Source organism: Chrysemys picta, chromosome 19 (assembly GCF_011386835.1).
Source record: "Chrysemys picta bellii isolate R12L10 chromosome 19, ASM1138683v2, whole genome shotgun sequence".
NCBI classification, from domain to species: Eukaryota; Metazoa; Chordata; order Testudines; family Emydidae; genus Chrysemys; species Chrysemys picta.
In genome coordinates this window covers 23,495,602-23,515,781 of record NC_088809.1, presented here as the reverse complement: position 1 = coordinate 23,515,781, position 20,180 = coordinate 23,495,602, and the positions used below count along the sequence as shown (strand labels likewise).

General features: G+C 48.3%; 1 protein-coding gene across 1 annotated transcript in view; it reads left to right on the top strand.

The window, feature by feature from the left end:
- Positions 1-15,715, top strand: part of MPO (myeloperoxidase) — a 67,389-nt gene extending 51,674 nt beyond the window's left edge. The window contains exons 10-14 of the mRNA XM_008177112.4: positions 3,732-3,978; positions 5,803-5,973; positions 8,879-9,116; positions 12,403-12,614; positions 13,716-15,715. Of these exons, the coding sequence (XP_008175334.4) occupies positions 3,732-3,978; positions 5,803-5,973; positions 8,879-9,116; positions 12,403-12,614; positions 13,716-13,741 (894 nt within the window). The 3' untranslated portion in view covers positions 13,742-15,715. The remainder of the gene's footprint in view (positions 1-3,731; positions 3,979-5,802; positions 5,974-8,878; positions 9,117-12,402; positions 12,615-13,715) is intronic.
- The last annotated feature ends 4,465 nt before the right edge of the window (positions 15,716-20,180 follow it).

The window sequence follows — 20,180 nt, the reverse complement described above, 5'->3', positions numbered from 1 at the left end:
GGGTCCAGGGGCCCCGCTGATCTCCCCCTCCCTCCATCAACTCTTCCCCCATCCTCCCAACGCCTCCTGCATGCTAAAAGTCTGGCGATGCAGTGGGGCTAAGGCAGGCCTCCTATCTGCCCTGGCTCCGTGCCACTCCCGGAAGTGGCCGACACGTCCCTGCGGCCCCTGGGGGGCAGTCTCCGTGCGCTGCCTCAGTGCTGAGTCTGCAGCTCCCATTGGCCATGAACTGTGGCCAATGGGAGCTGCAGGGGCGGTGTCTGAGGGCCGGGGCAGCGTGCGGAGACCCCCTGGACCCCCAGCCTAGAAGCCGCTGCCAGAGGGATGTGCCAGTCACTTTCGGGAGCTGCCCAAGGTAAGCGCCACCTGGCCGGAGCCCACACCCCTCACCCCCCCTGCACCCCAACCCACAGCCCAAGCCCAGAGTCTGCTCCCGCACCCAAACTCCCTCCCAGAGCCTGCACCCCACACCTCCTTCTGCACCCAAATTCCCTCCCAGAGCCTGCACCCTGCACTCTCTCCTGCACCCCAACCCCCTGCTCCAGCCTGGTGAAAGTGAGTGAGCGTGGAGGAAAGCGAGTGACGGAGGGAGAGGGTATGGAGTGAGCAGGGGCAAGGCCTTGGAGAAGGGGCGGGGCAGGGGCATGACCTCAGGAAGGGGGCGGGGCAAGGGCTGAGCGGAGGGCCTTCGGGGTTGCTAAAGTTTGAGAACCACTGGTTTTAACCGTACAAGACAGACTGTTACCTGCCTCCTTTGGAAAACCTCCAGTGAAGGAGTTTCCACCACCTCCCGAGGCCTCTGTTCCACTGTCCTACTGCTCTTACAGTTAGGAAGTTTTTCCTGAGATTTAATCTAACTCTGCTTTGCTGTAGTTTTCACCTTTTTCCTCTTGTCCTGCCCTCTGTGGCAAGAGACAACAACTTTTCTCCATCCTTTTTATGGCAGCCTTTTAAGTATTTGAAGATCGTATTACAGCCTCCTTGAATCTCCTCTTTTCCAAACTAAACATACCCAGTTCCTTCAGCCTTTGTTTATATGGCTGCGGTCCATCCCTTTGATCATCGTTGTCGCTTGCCTCTGGATCCTTTCCAGTTTATACACATCCTTTCTATTCATTGGTGACCAAATCTTGACACAGGACTCCAGCTGAGGCCTCACCAGCAGAGCGGTACTGTCACTTCCTGTGACTTGCATGCTGTGCCTCTGTTAATACAACCTAAAACTGTATTTGCTTTTTTTGCAATAACATGGCATTGCTGACTCATGTTGAAGCTGTGATCCACCCCCACCCCCAGAGCCTTCTCACCAGGGCTGCTGCCAAGCCAGTTCCCCCCCATTCTGCATTTGGGCAGTTGGTTTTTCTTCCCAAAGTATAGCACCTTACATCTGTCTTTGTTGAATTTCATTTTGTTGTCTAGCCCAGTTCTCCAATTTATCAAGATCCTTCTGAATTTTAGCTCCATCCTCCAAAGTGTTGGCAACCACCCCCAGCTTTGTGTCATCTGCCAACTTGTTCAGTGTGCTCTCCATTCCTATATCCAGGAAATTAATAAAGATGTTAAATAACATTGGACCCAGAACAGATCCCAGTGGAACCTCACCCAAGACCACCTTCCAATCTGACATCATTCCATTAATAGTTACTCTTTGTTTGTGGTTGTTTAACATATTATGTAGTCACTTAATGGTCATTCCACCGAGCCCGCATTTCTCCCACTTACTTATCAGAATGTCATGTGGGACTGTGTCAAAAGTCAGGGTATATTATGTCCACTGCATTCCCCCCATCTACTAAACAAGTTACCTTGTCAAAGAAGGAAATCAGGGCGGTTTGGCGTGATTTGTTCTTGGTAAATCCATGTTGGCTGCTAGTGATCACCCTTCAGCCTCCAGGTATTTGCAAATTAACTGTTTTGTACATTGCTCTAGTAGCTTCCCAGGTATGGAGGTCAGGCTGACTGGTCTATAGTTTCCCGGCTCCTCCTTTTCCCCCTTTTTAAAGATGAGCACTACGTTAGCCTTCTCCAGTCTTCCGGGACCTCTCCTGTCATCCATGAGTTTGCAAATATTATTGCGAGTGGCTTCGAGATTTCTCCAGCTAATTCCTTCAGCACCCTGGGAACAATAACATCAGACCCCACTGACTTGAATTCATTCAAATTACTCAGAAGATCTCTGACATGTTCTTTACTTATCCCGATCTGCGTCCCTTCCCCTTTATTGTCTATAAGGACTTCACTAGTCGTCCAGTCACATGTTATTTTGTGTGTGAAGACTGAAGCAAAGTAGGCATTGAGCAGCTCTTCCTGCCTATCATCTTCCATTACCAGCTCACCTTCTCCATTGAGCAGCGGCCCCTCAGCATCCCTCATCTTCCTTTTTTTCTCTGACATATTTGTAGATCCCCTTCTTGTTGTCTCCAACGTTCCTTGCCAGCTGTAACTCATTCTTTGCCTTGGCTCTCCTGATTTTGTCCCTACACAATCACGCCATTCCCATGTATCCTTCCTTGGTGCCGTGCCCCTCCTTCCATCTCCTGTATGGATCCCTTTTGGGTTTTAGATAGTTACAAAGCTCCTTGTGCAGCCACATGGGCCTCCCACGGCTCTTCTTCTCTTTCCTGTGTGTGGGAATAGCTTGATATTGAGCCTCTAGTATTACATCTTTTAGGAACCACCAGCCCCGTTTGACTGGCAAGGTCAAAGAGATGTGCCTGTACCTGAAGTGGAAAGCGAAGAGATTTGGGATGGTCCTTGGTTCTTGGGGGATTTCATTGCACTGTCTTGGACTAAACCCTGGAAAAAATCCTGTCTCCTACACAGATGATCTTTACTCTGATTGTTGAGAGTTCCATTGTGCCCAGGGGAGCGGAGTTTTGATCTCAGGTTTCATCTGGGAGCTTTAGCTAGTCTTTTAGATACCCTAGGACTGAGACCTTGAACTTAATTTGAAATTCTATGGTAAGCCAAAAAGAACAGGAGTACTTGTGGCACCTCAGAGACTAACAAATTTATTAGAGCATAAGCTTTCATGGACTACAGCATATGCATCCGAAGAAGTGGGGTGTAGTCCAAGAAAGCTTATGCTCTAATAAATTTGTTAGTCTCTAAGGTGCCACAAGGACTCCTGTTCTTTTTGCGGATACAGACTAACACGGCTGCTACTCTGAAACCTGTGGTAAGCCAGTGTAGGAAGTAGAGGACAGGTCTGATGTGCTCACAGTAGCCTTCTGGGGTGTGTTTTAATTCTTTTCTGAGCAAACATGAGGGGTAGAAACTTTGTTATTCTGAGATTCTGAAACCATCGCATGGCTGGGGAAGCCACAGCCATATGCAGAGGACTTTTGTGCTGACACCCAAATCTGGCCTGCCCAAGGATGCATCACTGACCACGTGATAAAATGGCCAGGGGTGTAGAAAGGACCATGAGTCCGTGCCACAAAGTTAGGAAGTAAGTTACAATCTAGTACCTGGGACTAACGTGTGTTTGAGTGAAAAGAGTGTTTGGCCAAGTCAACAGCGAGATGATTGTTGGGTAGCCCCTGTCCTGTGCACTTTCTCTGCTCTCATTTTGTGCAAGCACTTGCCCTTTTATCGTGTGTTCCCAGACAGATGGTTTTGAAACAGTTACATAGAATGACTCTTGGGAGAAGAGCATAGCCCTCTCCGCACTCCCAGGGAGCTGATGGTTGGTGCCATGAGTGGATCACCCTCTCCTTGTTTTCTCTCAGATAATAACCTTCAGAGACTACTTGCCCCTCCTGCTGGGAAATACCTTCTGGACAGCGATTCCTTCCTACCGGCAGTACAATGACTCTGTGGATCCCCGAATATCCAGCATCTTCACCATCGCTTTCCGCTTTGCTCATGCTTCGATTCAGCCCTTTGTGTTCCGCTTGGATGATCGCTACCAGCCTCTAGGCCCCCCAAGCCTCCTCAGCAAAGAATTCTTTGCTACATGGAAAATTGTGACACAAGGTAAAACCCTTCCTGCAGTCCTGCGCTCCGCTGCCCCACACCCATTCTGGTCAGACCCTTCCCGTTTGCCACTATGGCCAGACTTCACAACAGGATACATCAAAATAGGGGTCATTGTCTCAAAATCAGCCAGTGAGTCCTGCCAGTCACCAGTGGCCAAAGCATCTTGCCATCCCAGCACAGTTCCTCTGAGTGGTCAAAGTAGAAACCGTCCTCTTGGGGAAGTAACGGCTGGTTGGTTAAATGTTTATAGTTGCTAATAAAATCACCGAAGATAAAAATGTCCCTAGAATTGAAAGGGGGGAAAAAGACCTGAATGTAGGAAGTTTGAAGCTATGTGAGGTACTTACATGGTCCCCATGGCCGTATGGTCTGGGTCTCGCACAATCTTTAAGGTATTTATCCTCACAACACCCCTGTGAGGTAGGGCAGACATCTGGCATTGGCCCCTGTCAGAGACAGGACACTGGGCTACATGGACCATTGGTCTGAGCCAGGATAGCCATTCTGATGTTCTTACTGTCCCCAGTTGCAGATGGGGAACTGAGGCCCAGAGAGAATGAGGGAGAGATCCACAAAGGGGCATACGTGCCTAAACTCCAGGTTTAGGGCACTAAATCCCTCTTTAGGCACCACTGCAAGTCACAAAACCCCCATTCAGCTGCCATTTAACCCTTTAAGTGCCTAAATGCTTCCTTGGACTCTATGGTTCTGCCCTGACCATGTTCTCCCACCTATCTTCCTGCAGGGCCCAGTCCAGTGGGTGTGCTCAGAACATGCCTAACGCTACACAGAATAGCCAGGCAAGGAGGGAGGAGGAGACAGAGCTGGCTTCCCTTATAGCCTTTAATCCAGTGGCTAGGGTACTCACCCAGGATGAGGGAGACCCCAGTTTAATTCCATCCTCTTCCTGATGAGGAGAAAGGGTTTGAAGAGGTCTTTCCCACCTCTCAGGTGAGTGCCCTAACCACTGGACCATAGGGAGATTCTCATGCTTTCTCTGGCCCAATTAATATTTAGTTAGAGTAGAACGGCTTCCACAAGAGAAACTAGCACCTGCTACCAGAATATCCCATAGTCCAGTCGTTAGGCTGTTCATATGAGCAGGGGGAGAGCCTTGATCAAATCCCTTCTTCTCATCAGGCAGAGGCGGGAATTGAACTTGGTCTCCCACATCCCGGGTGAGTGCCCTAACCAGTGCACTGAAGGTTAGACAGGAGGCAGCTTCCTCAGTGTTGTGGGAAGCTAGGCACCCACCTAAACCTTCTGACTCCAGCAGAGGGGTTCCTGGCTGTGGATTGCTAGCGGAGATCCGGCCTGCAGCCTGGACTTGGGTGCTGGACTCTGTGAGGGGGTGGGGCTTAGAACACTTCCCCCTGATCCGCCTCCCCCCATTGGCTAGCGCAGGTGGCTCCCCACCGAGCTTTTGTGGAGCCTCTCCTCAGGTGCCTACCTCAGGCTTCGTGAGTCCCCTGATTTTCCAGGCACTGAGAAGTGAATCTTTACAATGGCCACACACCTTTCTTGGATTGGGGCCTGAGCGACTTGCCCAAGGCCTCCTAGGAAGTCTGTGATGGTGCAGGGAATTCAACCCAAGTCTCCCGAGTCCCAGGTCAGCATGTTAACGGCAGGACCACCCTCCTTTTCTGAAGGAGTCCTTTTCCAGATATCAGGAAATTCAAAGCTTAGGTTCCCAAGTCATCTACTATACCAGTAGATGTATGAACAAAAGCCCACCTAGGGCGTCTGTTTCGAATGCAGTGTCCATCCCTGATGGAGTTGGATGTGGAAGGCCATTTACTAGTAGCTGTTTAATTACTGCAGGTGGCATTGACCCTGTTCTCCGTGGCTTGATGGCTAATCAGGCCAAACTGATGACACAGAAGCAAATGGTTGTGGATGAACTCCGGGATCGGCTGTTTGAACAGGTCATGAGGATTGGATTGGATTTAGCGGCACTTAACATGCAGCGTGGCAGAGATAAAGGGCTCCCAGGTGAGGATCCCAGCTGGCTCCATCTCAGAAACAAAACTCCAGAAGAAAAGGAAAAACCAAAATGCCAGACCCCCACAGCAATGAATGTAAATTGCAGTATATTCTAGAAACGTAAGGAGAAAACCAGAAAGTCCCAAGATGGAATACAGAGAAATGTAGTCAACCTTAAGCCATCCAAAAAAGTCTGACATGGAGAGTAAATATTAATAGCCCAATGTTTTGGGATCCCGCAGGGATCTCTTCTGGGTCCGGTCTGCTTTACTGCGCCACAGTAAACCAGTAGGTAGGAAAGTTAGCCACTGAGTTAGCAGCTGGGTGGAGCTAGGAGCTGACTGGAGTTAGCTGCTCAGCAACATAATCCTTTGCGTTCACATCACATTGCACAGAACGGTGCAAACGGTCACTGATGAACTCTTCTCTGCGCCTCACAACAAACATATTATCTGCAATTGATACATGGCAAAACTGGCATGGAAGCTAAGGATCATTGCCTAGCCAGGACTAAAATTCAGGAGTTGCTGCATTCTAACTCTGTGCCCAGCTCCTGAACCATGCTGCCTGTTCGATTCAACAAATCACATCTCCTCACATGTCCTGTGTGTGCCTCCTTATTGTGTGGCAGACGTGCCCCTTCACTAGACCACAGTGAGTAGGAGTAAGGAGGTGATTTTACTGCTGTGTACGGCATTGGTGGGACCAGTATTGGAATGCTGCGTCCAGGTCTGGTGTCTCCAGTGAAAAAAAATGATGACAAATTGAAGATGGTACAGAGAAGTGCCACAAAAAAGATTTGAGGGCTGGAGAAAATGCCTTTCAGTGAGAGACTTAAAAAACTCAACCTGACTAGCTGATCAGAAAGATGATATAGAGATGACTTGGTTACACTATATAAATACCTTCATGGGGAGAAAATACTGGGTGCTAAAGGGCTCTTTAATGTAGTGGAGAAAGGCAGAACAAGAGCCAATGGCCAGACAAATTCAAATGGGAAATAAGATACCATTTTGAATAGAGGGTGACTAGCCATTGGAACAAGCTGTCAAGGAAAGTGGTCGATTCTCACCTCCTGAAGTTGTCAGAGCAAGACTGGAGCCTTTCTGGAAGAGATGCTTTATTCAGACACATACAGTTGGGCTCAACACAGGAGAAGCTAAAATTTCTGGCCTGTGTTACACAGGAGGTCAGACTAGATGATCTAATAGTCCCTTCCGGCCTTACACTCTATGAATCTGGGAATGGTTTGGAGAAGCAATTTGGTACCAAAATGATAGCTTTTTACATCAGCCTGTTTAGGTGCCTACAGAAGAAGCAATTCTCAATTCAGGCGTGGTCTACACCAGGAAATTAGGTCAGTATCACTACGTCGCTCAGGGGAGTGAATAATCCACACCCCTGAGCGACGCAGTTAACCCGATTTAACCCCTGGTGTAGACCTAGTTCTGCTTCTCGGGGAAGTGGAGTACCTAGGCTGACGGGAGACCCCTCCTGTTGGTGTAAGTAGCGTCTTCACTGAAGCACTGCAGTGGTGCAGCTGCAGCGTTTTCAGTGTAGACAAGCCTTTAGTCTTGAGTAATAGACAGGAGTTAATAAAATTAAAATGGAGCATAGGAGCTTCCTGGGCTAACGGTGATCACTGCCCAGTTAGGCTGACGTTGTAACTAGGATAGCATTGTGGTGGCAGATTTCAAAACTATGGCCAGAAGTAACCTCTAGGATCTAATCTGACCAGCATCACACAGACCATATAACATCAGCCTGTCATTCCTGCAGTGGAGGGAATAATTCTTCCCCGCTATGTAAGGCAACACTGTTGGGTCTAGTACCAGGTGTCTGAACTAGACCAGAACATTTAGAAAGATCCCCAAATTGATTAACCCCTCGAAATGAGGATAATTGACTCCCTCCCTTGCTAATCTGTTGCAATGGTTCATTACACTCACTGTTAAGAAGTTGCAACTTATTTCTCATTTGAATGTGTCTAACTTCAGCTTCCAGCCATTGAATCTTATGCTGCCTTTATCTGCTAGAGCAAAGAGCTCCCTAATGCCTGGGGCCTTCTCTAGATAGGTCATTAGAGACCAGGATCAAAGAGTCTCTTAATCTTTGTTTTGATAAGTGAAATACATTGAGCTCATTCAATCTGTTAGTGTAAGTTGTACTTTCCAGACTTCAAATGATTCCTGTAGCTCTTCTCTGAACCCTGCCCAGGTTTTCAATATTCTTTTTAAAGTGTGGAGACCAGAATGGGCTGTAGTGTTCCAACAGTGATGTATTCAGAGATGACAGCACCTCACTAGTTCTACTCAACATTCCCCTGTCTATACATCCAAAGATCATTTTGGTTAAGAGCAGGTAGAAGAATATATTAGAATCTTAAACTGTAAATGGAGCCTGAAAGTAACTGAAGACTCCATAGAGAATCATAGAATCATAGAATATCAGGATTGGAAGGGACCTCAGGAGGTCATCTAGTCCAGCCCCCTTCTCAAAGTAGGACCAATTCCCAACTAAATCATCCCAGCCAGGGCTTTGTCAAGCCGGGACTTAAAAACCTCCAAGGAAGGAGACTCCACCACCTCCCTAGGTGTTATTCATGTGTCTCTGACACCAAAACAAACAAAGAATAAAAGCTGCCGGGTAAGAAAGGATTATGTCTAAATCAGCATTATCTAAAGAATAGACGTCCTGCCTGAACCATACCGACCATGCCAGGTAAGGTACAAATAGGAACTAAAGTGGCAAAGAGTTGACACAAAGAACAGAAAAACAGAGACAATAAGGGGAGAGCTTTAGAAACGTCTTCAAATACACCAGAAACAAATATGTGCCTAAGGAAAGAGGAGCAACTTGCTAGCACAGGTGGGAGGGAGATGGCGGGATTGACTGCTCTGCTCTGGTTCCGCAGGGTATAACGCCTGGAGGCAATTCTGTGGGCTCTCACAGCCTCGCAACTTAGTTGAACTCTCTGCAGTGCTGAGAAATGGTGAGCTGGCCAGGAAGTTCATGGACCTGTACGGGACACCAGACAATATCGACATCTGGATTGGGGCACTCGCGGAGCCGTTTGTTCCCAATGGCAGAGTTGGGCCCACCATGGCTTGCATCATTGGATCTCAGTTCAGGAAATTACGAGATGGGGACAGGTAAGAGACCATACCAAGACAGGAATCCCAGTGATTAAGGGTAAGAGGCTGTTTGTTTCAGGGAGCTGAATGTGAGCTCCGTATATGATTTTGTTCATCTTCCAAAATTTTTCTTTCCTTCCTGGTAAAGTACATATTCCCTTGGGCCAGCATTTAAAAAAGCATTCTGGGTCCCTCCATTTTGGGGGTCTTTTGTAAGGATATTGATCTCAAAGGCCTAAAGAGTTAAAGGGGGTTATAAATTCTTTCACTCTCCAACATTCAGCAGTGATAGATAGGCCAGGGGTTATTTTTCACAGAGGCCTTGGTTGTACTTGTTTACTTGGCAAACACCCAAAAGCATCATTCAAGTTGAAAGTTTATTGATTACTCTCTCTCTCACACACACACAAACACACACACCCTGCATCCTCAAGAAAAACCAAGGAATTAAAACAAGCATTTATATTGAAACTGTGGTTGAGTGATTATGCAAAACAAACTTAGTCTGACCCTATCAAAGTCTCTCTCCTTTCAGAGTCAAAATGTCAGTCTCCTTTTTCATTAATAATCTTTCGTTGCTGAGAAGGTAAGGGTTAATTTTACTGTCAGTCCTGATGTGTGAAGGAAATTCACTTATCCTGTTGCTATCAAACAGACAGACACAAGATGGATGAGGGACAGGATAGAAAAGATGGGTGAAATATGGCTTTTCTTGATGTTTTTGGAACAGTGGACTGCTGTTTTGTTACGATTGGATGCTTTGGCTGGCAAGCCAACCATGACACCTGCTGCTTGGACCCTGGTTCACATTCTCATGAGGGACATCATCTGGTTGGATTTTTTCTCCTTAGACAAGGCAGGCTTGGCTGAATGCAGTATAGTTGATTTCAGGATTCAATGAAAAGCCAAGGGAATGAGAGATAGGATAGGAAGAAAGATGGGGAGGGGAGGAAGAAAGCAATTCAGCAAAGGATGAGAATACAATACAGGATCTTATATGCCTCTGCAGTGTGGATGATTAGATATCACCACTGATGGGCAGAGGACAGGATGGCGTGATAAAGTGATGACTCTCAGCACTCACAGGTGAAAACAAAGTTCCTTTAACAAGAGCACTTTTGGAGCTGCCTTTCCCCATCTGGGCCACGCAAACTCTTTCATTTTCACATTCCTGGATCTGTGCGCTAGTTCGGCCAGATAAACCACAGAGTTATAACTAGCAGTATTCATGCTACAAAAAGTCCAGATCGTGTCATAGAACTGAGTTAGATACTGGCTACACAGCGGGCCAGGCCCCCAGGTGCACACAGCAGCACTTGCAGAACCTGAAGAGGGGGTTATAGGTGGCTTTTCACCAACTTTCCACTCCACTCCAATCCTCACAGCTACTGAGGGCCAAACTGCACCATGGCACAAGTTGGAGCAGACTCTGGGCCTCTCTAACTTGCACCAGTGGATAATGTACCTCAAGGGGCTGCTCTGCCAGCTTGAAACACTGCAGTGCACATTGTGTTCTGGCCCCATCCCCATGCTCCCTCCTTCCCCCAAATACCCCCTGCCCGGGCAAGAAATAGGTGATACAGGGCATGCCCTATGACAGCGGAGGTTTCCCTTTTACTAGGACCGTGATTCTCAACCATTTGCGTTTTTCTACTGGGGCCCCTTACCTGTTAAGCAATATAGGAAGGAAAAGGGGGCTGTGACCCCAGGGTGAAAACCCACACTCTGGGGGGTCTCCTCCATTTCTGCCTGAAGATAGCTTTTAGTCCCCTTTGTGCCACTAGCAACCCAAAGGGGGGTTAAGATGGGCAAAGAATCTGGCCAGATAGCTTGTAGGCAAGCACAGAAGCTCTTGTGCACTTTGCAATAGCTGTCATGAGCGTGGGACAGGAGAACCTGTTTTACTGAAAGAGGAATTATGGAGCAAGACTCTTTTTGGAAAGTGATATGGTTCCTTAACTTCTGCCTGGCTAAGGACCAGCCTCTGCAGTTGCAACCCTCCCCTCCCCCCCCCCATTACTGCACTATAGGGACAATACTGAGTCCTGGTCTAGGGCTGGACTCATCCTGATCTTCTGTTTCCGAGAGGAGGGTGCTAGCCCCTGAGTCGAGCCAGTGCCCAGTCAGCCCTGGTTAGTCCTGTTTGACTGTATTCTCAGTGACTGGCCAGGGCAAGATGAGTCATCCCGTGGGTACAAAAGGGGCTCCTCGTTCCGAGTTAGCCACTGGGATTTAAGCCTGTCGTGGTCCCAAGTGGGGGAGGGAGGCTACTCTGCCTCCCTACAGGCAGACTGCAAGTAACTCTCTTATGGGGAGAGCTCCAGCCCCCTGGTGGGGCAGAACCACAAACAGTCTTTAGACCACAGCCACCTGGCTGGGCAGACAGCTACAGACCGTCTGTAGAGGGGCTCTGGCTCCCTCTGGGCGGGGCAGAGCCACAAACAATTAGGGCTCTTGCAGGGGTGAGCGCCAAAGCAGTCTAGGGGCTCAGGCGGGGGGCAGGGGGGAGGTGAGCACCAAAGCAGTCTAGGGGCTCAGGCGGGGGGGGGAGGGGAGGTGGGCGCCAAAGCAGTCTAGGGGCTTAGGTTGGGGGGGGTGAGCACCAAAGCAGTCTAGGGGCTCAGGCAGAGAGGGGGGGGGAGTGAGCACTAAAGCAGTCTAGGGGGGAAGGTGGGGGGGGGGGAGGTGAGCACCAAAGCAGTCTAGGGGCTCAGGCAGGGGGTGGGGTGTCAGGGGAACGCAGGCCCACCTGACTCCACTGCATCCCAGCCCAGGGCTCTGACAGTGGCACAGGGGTTCCAGCCGCAACACACTGACTCACCCTCCGGCAGCAGGACCGGATTAGTCTGGTCCTCCTGGGCGCCCCTCCTACCACAGTCTGGGTGTAGGGTCCTCTCCTCGGGGTACTCGGCCATGGGTAGCTCCGGCAGCTCTTCGGGGTCCTCGTCTGCCTCCCCTGCTGGCAAAGTGTCGGTCCAGTCGGGGCTCGGCCGGGCTCTTGCAGGGACGTCTGCTCCACAGAAGAGATGTCCGGTGTCTCCTGTGGTTCAGCAGCCCCATAGCTCCTGGTACGTCCAGTGAGGGGGGCGGGGCAGGTTTGGCTCACCCCACCCAGGGGAGCATAGTGGTCCCTCACACTCCAGTTCCACTCAGCCTCACTACAAAGCCCCATTCATGACAAAGCTCACAAAGAGAAAGGTGTTGCTTGTGTTCAGGTTTCATTGGAAATGACATGCCAATGGTCCCGAGTCTATAGAAACCCACAGGATAAAATCTGTTGCTGCTGTTTTCCTGTTTTGGGCAGATTCTGGTGGGAGAACACCGCGATTTTCACTGCCCAGCAGCGAGGCGCCCTGAGACGGATCAGCTTGCCACGTATAATCTGTGATAACACCCACATTACTGAGGTTCCTAGGAATATTTTCCAAGCCAGTAGATATCCCAGAGACTTTGTGAACTGCAATCAGATACAGAAGCTGGACCTCTCGGCTTGGAAATCAAAGTGTGATGGGGAAGGTAGGTACAGAGAGAATTGGCTGGCTTGCACTCAACGTAACAATTTTCAAAGTAGGATACTCAAAGGTGCGTGTTTGCATCTGCATTTAGGGACCTAGATAAATATTTACAGGGCATATTTTCAAAGGTTTTTAGTTGCCTAAAGATGCAAATAGGGGCCTAGTGGGATTTTCAAAAGCACCTAAACAGATTAAGATACTTTAACTCCCTTGAAAATCAATGTGAGTCTGGCATGTAATTCACTGAAGTGCTTTTGAAAATCCCACTGGGTGCCTATCTACATATTTAGGGGCCTAAATAGCTTTGTAAATCTGGCTCTTAGGTCCAAAACCTGGTATATTGATGCCTAATGCAGGTTTAGATACCTCCATTTAGACACCCAGGCTTCCCCCAGCAGGCTAGAGCAGGGCTGGTAGGTGCTTCCTTGCCGTGTCCTCCTGCAGAACTCAGCTGCTCCTCAGCCCCTTCTGATCCTTCAGGGTCTCAACTGAGCTACATCGCTTCCCTTCTTCAGCAGCTAAGTCACCAGCTAATAGTCGACAGCTAAAACATTGACATTTCATGCCCAAGCTACATTAGAAAAAATTAGAAATGAACTTATTAATGACTGTTTATCTAATTGTTATGATTATAGACTAAATCAGGTCACCTGTTTAAGTGGACCCGTTGTGACATACAACCAATTGCCACCCTTCCTGTTCAGTAGATTTGCATGCTCTTGTTCTATTGGTTAAAATGTCAGGGGTGTGAGGGACACGGAACACAAAGTGTCAAGAGTTCTCATTGGTAGATGTCTCACACTTAAAAGTCACACTTCTAAAAGGTTCTTTGGCCATCTGTTGGCTCCTGTGCCTAGTCAGAAGGGAATCCTGCTTTGCTGTACTGGACTAGGGTAATTGGAGAAGGACTCCAGCTGGGCAAGGTGGACACCTCCCACAGAGCCCGAGGGCATCGATTGGTGGATATCTTGCCTCTCTCCCCTTTGTCCGATACATCTCCACGTGTCCTTCTGTTCCTGCTTAACCCATAGAGATAAAACACAATCCCAGCCTTCCAGGGCCTTCACTGCTTTATTAACACCTTGTCCGTTTCACCCCACAGAAGAAGCATCTGGTGACTACGAATGATGGAAGCTGAAGTTCCCCTGGAGGGCTGGATTCAGGATGCTGCCCGCAAGGATTCTTTACCACATTCAGTCCAATGCTTTTACTGCCTGGAATACACGGCATAAGTGCTATCGTTTGGCTTGATTTTGTCTTGCATGAGGCCTTTTCAGTGAGATGCAACCAAATTAAAGTGAGCATTGTTAAAAGACATTCCAGTGCAATATATTCAATGTTCTAAAGATGACATTACAAAGCAGAGAACGGCACTAAAATGAGTTTTCAAAATGACAACAGAATAATTCACACTCAGCCAGGAAGCTGCCCTCTTATGAAATTCACACAAATTTGGCCTAAATCAGCTCCGTCTTAAGAGCTATTTCTTTCTGTCTGATTTTCCATAATGATATGGGTCTCTGTTGGGAGATGGTGTTGTAGGACAAAGGCAGTCCAACTGATGCCCTAGAATTTCTCTGAAATGAACTTTTAACTTATCTCTTATTTACTAAAAATCTGTTTTGCTCTCTGAGTTATTATAACAAATCACTAGAATTTTTCCTTTAAAAGAAACAAAGTTTGCTGATTTTCCAGGAGTGCCTTTGAATGAGACGGTCATGATTGTCAGCCATATGATGCCACTTAATGATTGTTCTTTGGTTTCTTTATAATAAAAAAGCTTCTCTTGCAGTTTTTCCGGGAATGGTGAGTCAGCAAATTGTCTCTATTGAAGAAATAAGACATTAACTCATTAATTCCTAGTCTTTTCCCAGACTGTGGAACATTCCATGGTAGTCACAGAAGAAGGACGTGCCACTAGTGTTGTCACCATATGTGAAAGGAAATTGGCACAGCAGACCCAGTTCTCTGGGCTGGGGAAGAAGCACTTGGCATGAGGCTTTGCATCCTAAACCTGGGTGATGGGACCAGCCCTGGTGCTAATTAGAGCAGCTGGAAGATAATGACCAATGGGGTGCAGGGATGACTTAACTATGCTTCCTTTCCCCTGGCTCCAGCCCCATCTGGCAGCTGAGGTGTAGGAGACATTACACAAGCTCTGTGCCACCGTAGGATTCCCTTGGGCAGGGGGAATCCACCAGCATTGATAATTGTTTAGCTCTCTAGGACAGGGGCCACTGGCATTAGAGTTGCTTTGCCCAGCTAAAGTGGCTAGAATTGCGCAGAGTAGCCCTATATGTGGGTGATTTGGTGCCTAGCCAGTGTGTTCATTCGTGTGGTTCCTCTGGCATTTTAATTTAATCCTCAGTTAATTTAATTAACTCAGACATCAGTGCAAAGAATCTTCTGCTGTGTGAAGGCTGAGAGTTTGGGACTTGAACAGTAATTGTTAGTGACAGTCACAAAGCCACAGTGTGATCTTCAGCATGACACAACAGGGGACTCCTCTGATTTTCTGCTCAGAACATGGAGTCCTCTCTCAGTTACTGCACCTGTCCCTGTATCATGCTAGAACTAGAATAAGCCAAGTTGGAGAAGAAAATCATTCTCTGTTCGAACTCTTCTGTCATCAGCATTGTTTGATTCTGGGTCTAAGCAGCAGAAGGTTGATCGCATCCCCGGGAGGCAGGAAGCTTGTTTATCACAGCCATGCCAATTTACGTGGGACGCTGGGCACAATAAAGGTGGCAGTGACTCTTTTTTGAGCCTTTGTCTATAAATCAGCTTTCTTTCCCTTTTCTTAGAGTGGAAATGCAATAAAACCTGAAATCGTATAATTAATTATAAGGCTAGAAGGGCCTATGGTGATCATCTAGTCTAACTTTCTGTATAACACAGGCCACAGAACTTCCCTGAATTAATTCCTGTTTGTTCTAGAGCTGATCTAGTTCAAATAGTCTCATTCCGTGCATATCCCACCATTCCCCAAGTGAGAGGCAAGCCAACTTCTTCTTCTCTCCTGTAACAGGCCTTGAATTGCTATGTCTGCTGTATAACCACTGTCTGTGTAATGCATCACCCAATAAAACGCTTTTTGGAACAGAGGCTGACTTTCCTTTCCCTTGTGCAATGCAATGAGAGCAGGAAGTAGTGAAGGGAGGTGGGCGAGGACAGGTATGTGCTCAAATCCAGAGGCACTAGCCAAAGTAGACAATGCTGAAAAGAAATTGCCCCGCCGAGTCTCTGTGCAGCGGAGGCAACCCTTCACTTTCTGGGGCATGTGATGCTGTGACAGAACCGGAGGGAGGAGAACTGCAGGAGACCTGGTACAAATCAACCACTGCCTCTCAGACTAACAGCTGCGAATGAAACCCCCCAGCCCTCCCCGCAGAGGAGACAGGATGTCCCAGCTGAGCCCTCAGCGTAAGTACAGGGGATTGCAGGGACCCGTGCCCACAAGGCTGAAATTGGTTCCTTACTCCCAGTGCCTTACTCAGAGGGCAACATTATTTCAAATATATCAATGTCCGATTATTTCTTTAAAAATTTCATCAAATTAATGTGACCGAATGTGATAAAAATGTAAATGAACAATTATTTAATTATTAATTATTTGATTATTAATTAAATAATCAAAGAAGGAGTAGGGCTCACTCAGTGGTTTGAGCATTGGCCTGCTGAACCCAGGGTTGTGAGTTCATTCCTTGAAGGGGCCATTTAGGGATCTGGGGCAAAACATCTGGGGATTGGTCCTGCTTTGAGCAGGGGGTTGGACTAGATGATCTTCTGAGGTCCCTTCCAACCCTGAGATTCTATGATTTTGACTGGCTGTGCCTGACAAAATGTCTGACCCATCCCCATGACCATCAGACTGTTCTAAAGAAGCCACTCCCAGCCCCAAAGCTGCCCCATCTCCCCCACCACCACATGCAAATGGTGCTTGAGTGGAACTGGGTTTAGAGAAAATGCATCTTTGGTCACACCACATAACAAGTCCCAGCTGGGACACGCCACTCCCTGACCTGACATTATGGTCTTGAGAAATATCCTGAGATGTCTTGCCCCCACTTCCATTTTGTACAGGGAGTTTGAAGAAGGAACTGGGTTTTGACTGGCTGTACATGACAAAATAAGCATCAGGTCACCCCAAGGGACACATCTCTGTGACCATTTGACTGTGTCGAAGTAACGGGAACATGCTACTTGCTGACCTGAAGCTGTCTACTTAAGCAACTTGCTGGCATATGTCACACCTCCACCCCACTTCCATTGTGTAAATGGTGCTCAGATAAGAGCTGGGTTTTGACTAGCTGCATTAGACAAAATTTGTCTCTGCACACCCCAAGTGACACGTTTCTGTGACTGTTAGACTGTTCTGAGGGAGCTGGGACATGCCCCACACCTACCCCAAACTTTGCTTCTGTGCAACATGCCATGAGATATCACACCTCCACCCACTTCCATCTTGTAAATGGCTTGAATGAGTAGCTGGGTTTTTACAGATTCTATATAAAAAAAATATAGAACCCCGCACCCCGAGCCACACACCCCTGCAACTGTGCGATGGCGCTGAAGAAGTCGGGATATGCCACTCCCTAACCTGAAGCTTTGCTCTTGAGCAGCGTGTTGTCAGTTGTCATGCCCCCACCCCACTTCCATTTTGTTTGTGGAGTTTGAATAAGAAGCTAGGGTTTGACTGTCTGTATGTCACACAATACACAGGAGCCAGCAAACAGAGCTGTAAACAGGGGAGTTTGAGTGGGAGTTTGCAGAGGGAGTGAGAACTCTGTTTTTCTCCGACACCCCAATAGAGATTTCAAAAGGTCTCTTACCTCTATTGTGGCACCATGGGGTTCGAAGGGGAACGATCCACAGCAGTTGCCGCTGTCCCAGCAGGCGTTGCCATCCCGGACAAGCCCCCGAATTGTCGGAGAAAACCGAAGTTCTCACTCTCAGGTTGGGTGCAGCAAGTCATATACTTTATTAGAGGATTGGGCCAAAAGAAACCTGATGAGGTTCAACAAGGACAAGTGCAGAGTCCTGCACTTAGGACGGAAGAATCCCATGCACTGCTACAGACTAGGGACCGAATGGCTAGGAAGCAGTTCTGCAGAAAAGGACCTAGGGGTTACAGTGGACAAGAAGCTGGATATGAGTCGATAGTGTGCCCTTGTTGCCAAGAAGGCTAACGGCATTTTGGGCTGTATAAGTAGGGGCATTGCCGGCAGATCGAGGGACGTGATCGTTCCCCTTTATTTGACATTGGTGAGGCCTCATCTGGAGTACTGTGTCCAGTTTTGGGCCCCACACTACAAGAAGGATGTGGAAAAATTGGAAAGAGTCCAGCGGAGGGCAACAAAAATGATTAGGAGGCTGGAGCACATGACTTATGAGGAGAGGCTAAGGGAACTGGGATTGTTTAGTCTGCAGAAGAAAAGAATGAGGGGGAATTTGATAGCAGCCTTCAACTACCTGAAAGGGGGTTCCAAAGAGGATGGAGCTCGGCTGTTCTCAGTGGTACCAGATGACCGAACAAGGAGTAATGGTCTCAAGTTGCAGTTGGGGAGGTTTAGGTTGGATATTAGGAAAAACTTTTTCACTAGGAGGGTGGTGAAGCACTGGAATGCGTTACCTAGGGAGATGGTGGAATCTCCTTCCTTAGAGGTTTTTAAGGTCAGGTTCGACAAAGCCCTGGCTGGGATGATTTAGTTGGGGATTGGTCCTGCTTTGAGCAGGAGGTTGGACTAGATGACCTCCTGAGGTCCCTTCCAACCCTGAGATTCTATGATTCTATGATTATCTCTAGCAATTGCATGGAGGGAGAGAGCAGAACAGGTCTCTCTACAGGTCTCTAAACAATTACAGCAAGCATTTATACCTTTTGTTACATACAATAATGGGCGACAGCTGCATTTTGTTTATACATCGGTCATCCTGATATCTTATTTTCTTGCACAATTTAGACTATAGTCTACATTCCATACTTATCTAACACAAGGTCACAACAACTTCTCATACAGTTCTTTCCCACTCGCCTCACACAATCCTCGCTTCTACAAATCTCGCGTTATTAGGGTTACAGCTAGCCTGACTCTTGCTCACATAAGGGGACTGTTTGAATGTGGAATCCCCTTCAGATCCCTGTCAGTTCTTTCTCTACTTCCACAACGTGCTGTATGGTGAAGGCTCTGTGTTTGTCACGGAAGTCACAGACTCCGTGACTTTCCATGACCTCTGTGACTTGTGCAGCAAACCCTTGCGGCTACCCCAGGAGCAGCCTGAGCAGCTCGGGCAGCCCCCGGGTCAGTCGCTGGGGCAGTCTCGGGGGCCTCCCACCCCCCAGCAGCAGGAGTTTGGGGAGGGGCTTGGGGTTGAGGCTGCTGCTTACCTGGGGGGCTCCTCTCCCTCAGCTCTCCTAGTTCCCCATTCTGCCTCTGCCGGCACCCAGGCACCGCCCCCACAGCTCCCATTGGCCGCGGTTCCCAGCCAATTGGAACTGCAGAACTGGGGCTTGGGGCGGAGCGGAGGCAGCTTGTGGAGCTAGGGAGCTGGGGCTGCCACTTTCCAGGTGCTGGGTAGGAAGCCTGCCCCGCCCCCCCAAGCTCCATCCCTTAGCACCTGCACCCTCCCCTCAGCCGCAACTCCCCCCCAGCACCTGCGCCCCCCTCCCCAGCACCCATGGTGCTTCCCTGGGCTGCAGCCCCCTCCCCAGCACCCGCGGTGCCCCCCCCCCCCCGAGCTGTGACTCCAGTTTCCAGGGAGTTGTCCTGGGGGGTTTGTGTTGAGTTGTGTCTGGGTTATGCTGGGGGATGTGTTGGGCTGTGTCTGGAAGTGTTGTGCCGAGAGATTTGTGATGAGTTGCTTTGGTGTATGGGTTGCACTGGCAACTTCATGTTAAGTTGTTTGGGTGGCAAATCAACATTTGAAGAACTTGGCAGTTGGGCCAAGTAACCCACCATCTGTGTTGTCTCCTTCATATCACTGACTCATTACAACTAATGAACTTGTTTCATTCAAATTAACTGTAGCATAAGGATGGTGATTGGTTGAGTTGCTCCTCATATCATAAATGTCTAGGACTCTGGGCATGTGTGACGGGGCACACTCGCCCCGCACTGGGTGGGGAAGGGTTAACCCTACATTGTGGGCTGAGGAAACCACACCCCCGCCACTGTACAGGGCATGCTCCAAGTGGCACTAGAAAAGGTTCAGAGAAGGGCAACTAAAATGATTAAGGGTTTGGAACGGGTCCCATATGAGGAGAGATTAAAGAGGCTAGGACTCTTCAGCTTGGAAAAGAGGAGACTAAGGGGGGATACGATAGAGGTCTATAAAATCATGAGTGATGTGGAGAAAGTGGATAAGGAAAAGTTATTTATTTGTTCCCACAATATAAGAACTAGGGGTCATCAAATGAAATTAATAGGCAGCAGGTTTAAAACAAATACAAGGAAGTTCTTCTTCACGCAGCGCACAGTCAACTTGTGGAACTCCTTACCTGAGGAGGTTGTGAAAGCTAGGACTATAACAGAGTTTAAAAGAGAACTGGATAAATTCATGGAAGTTA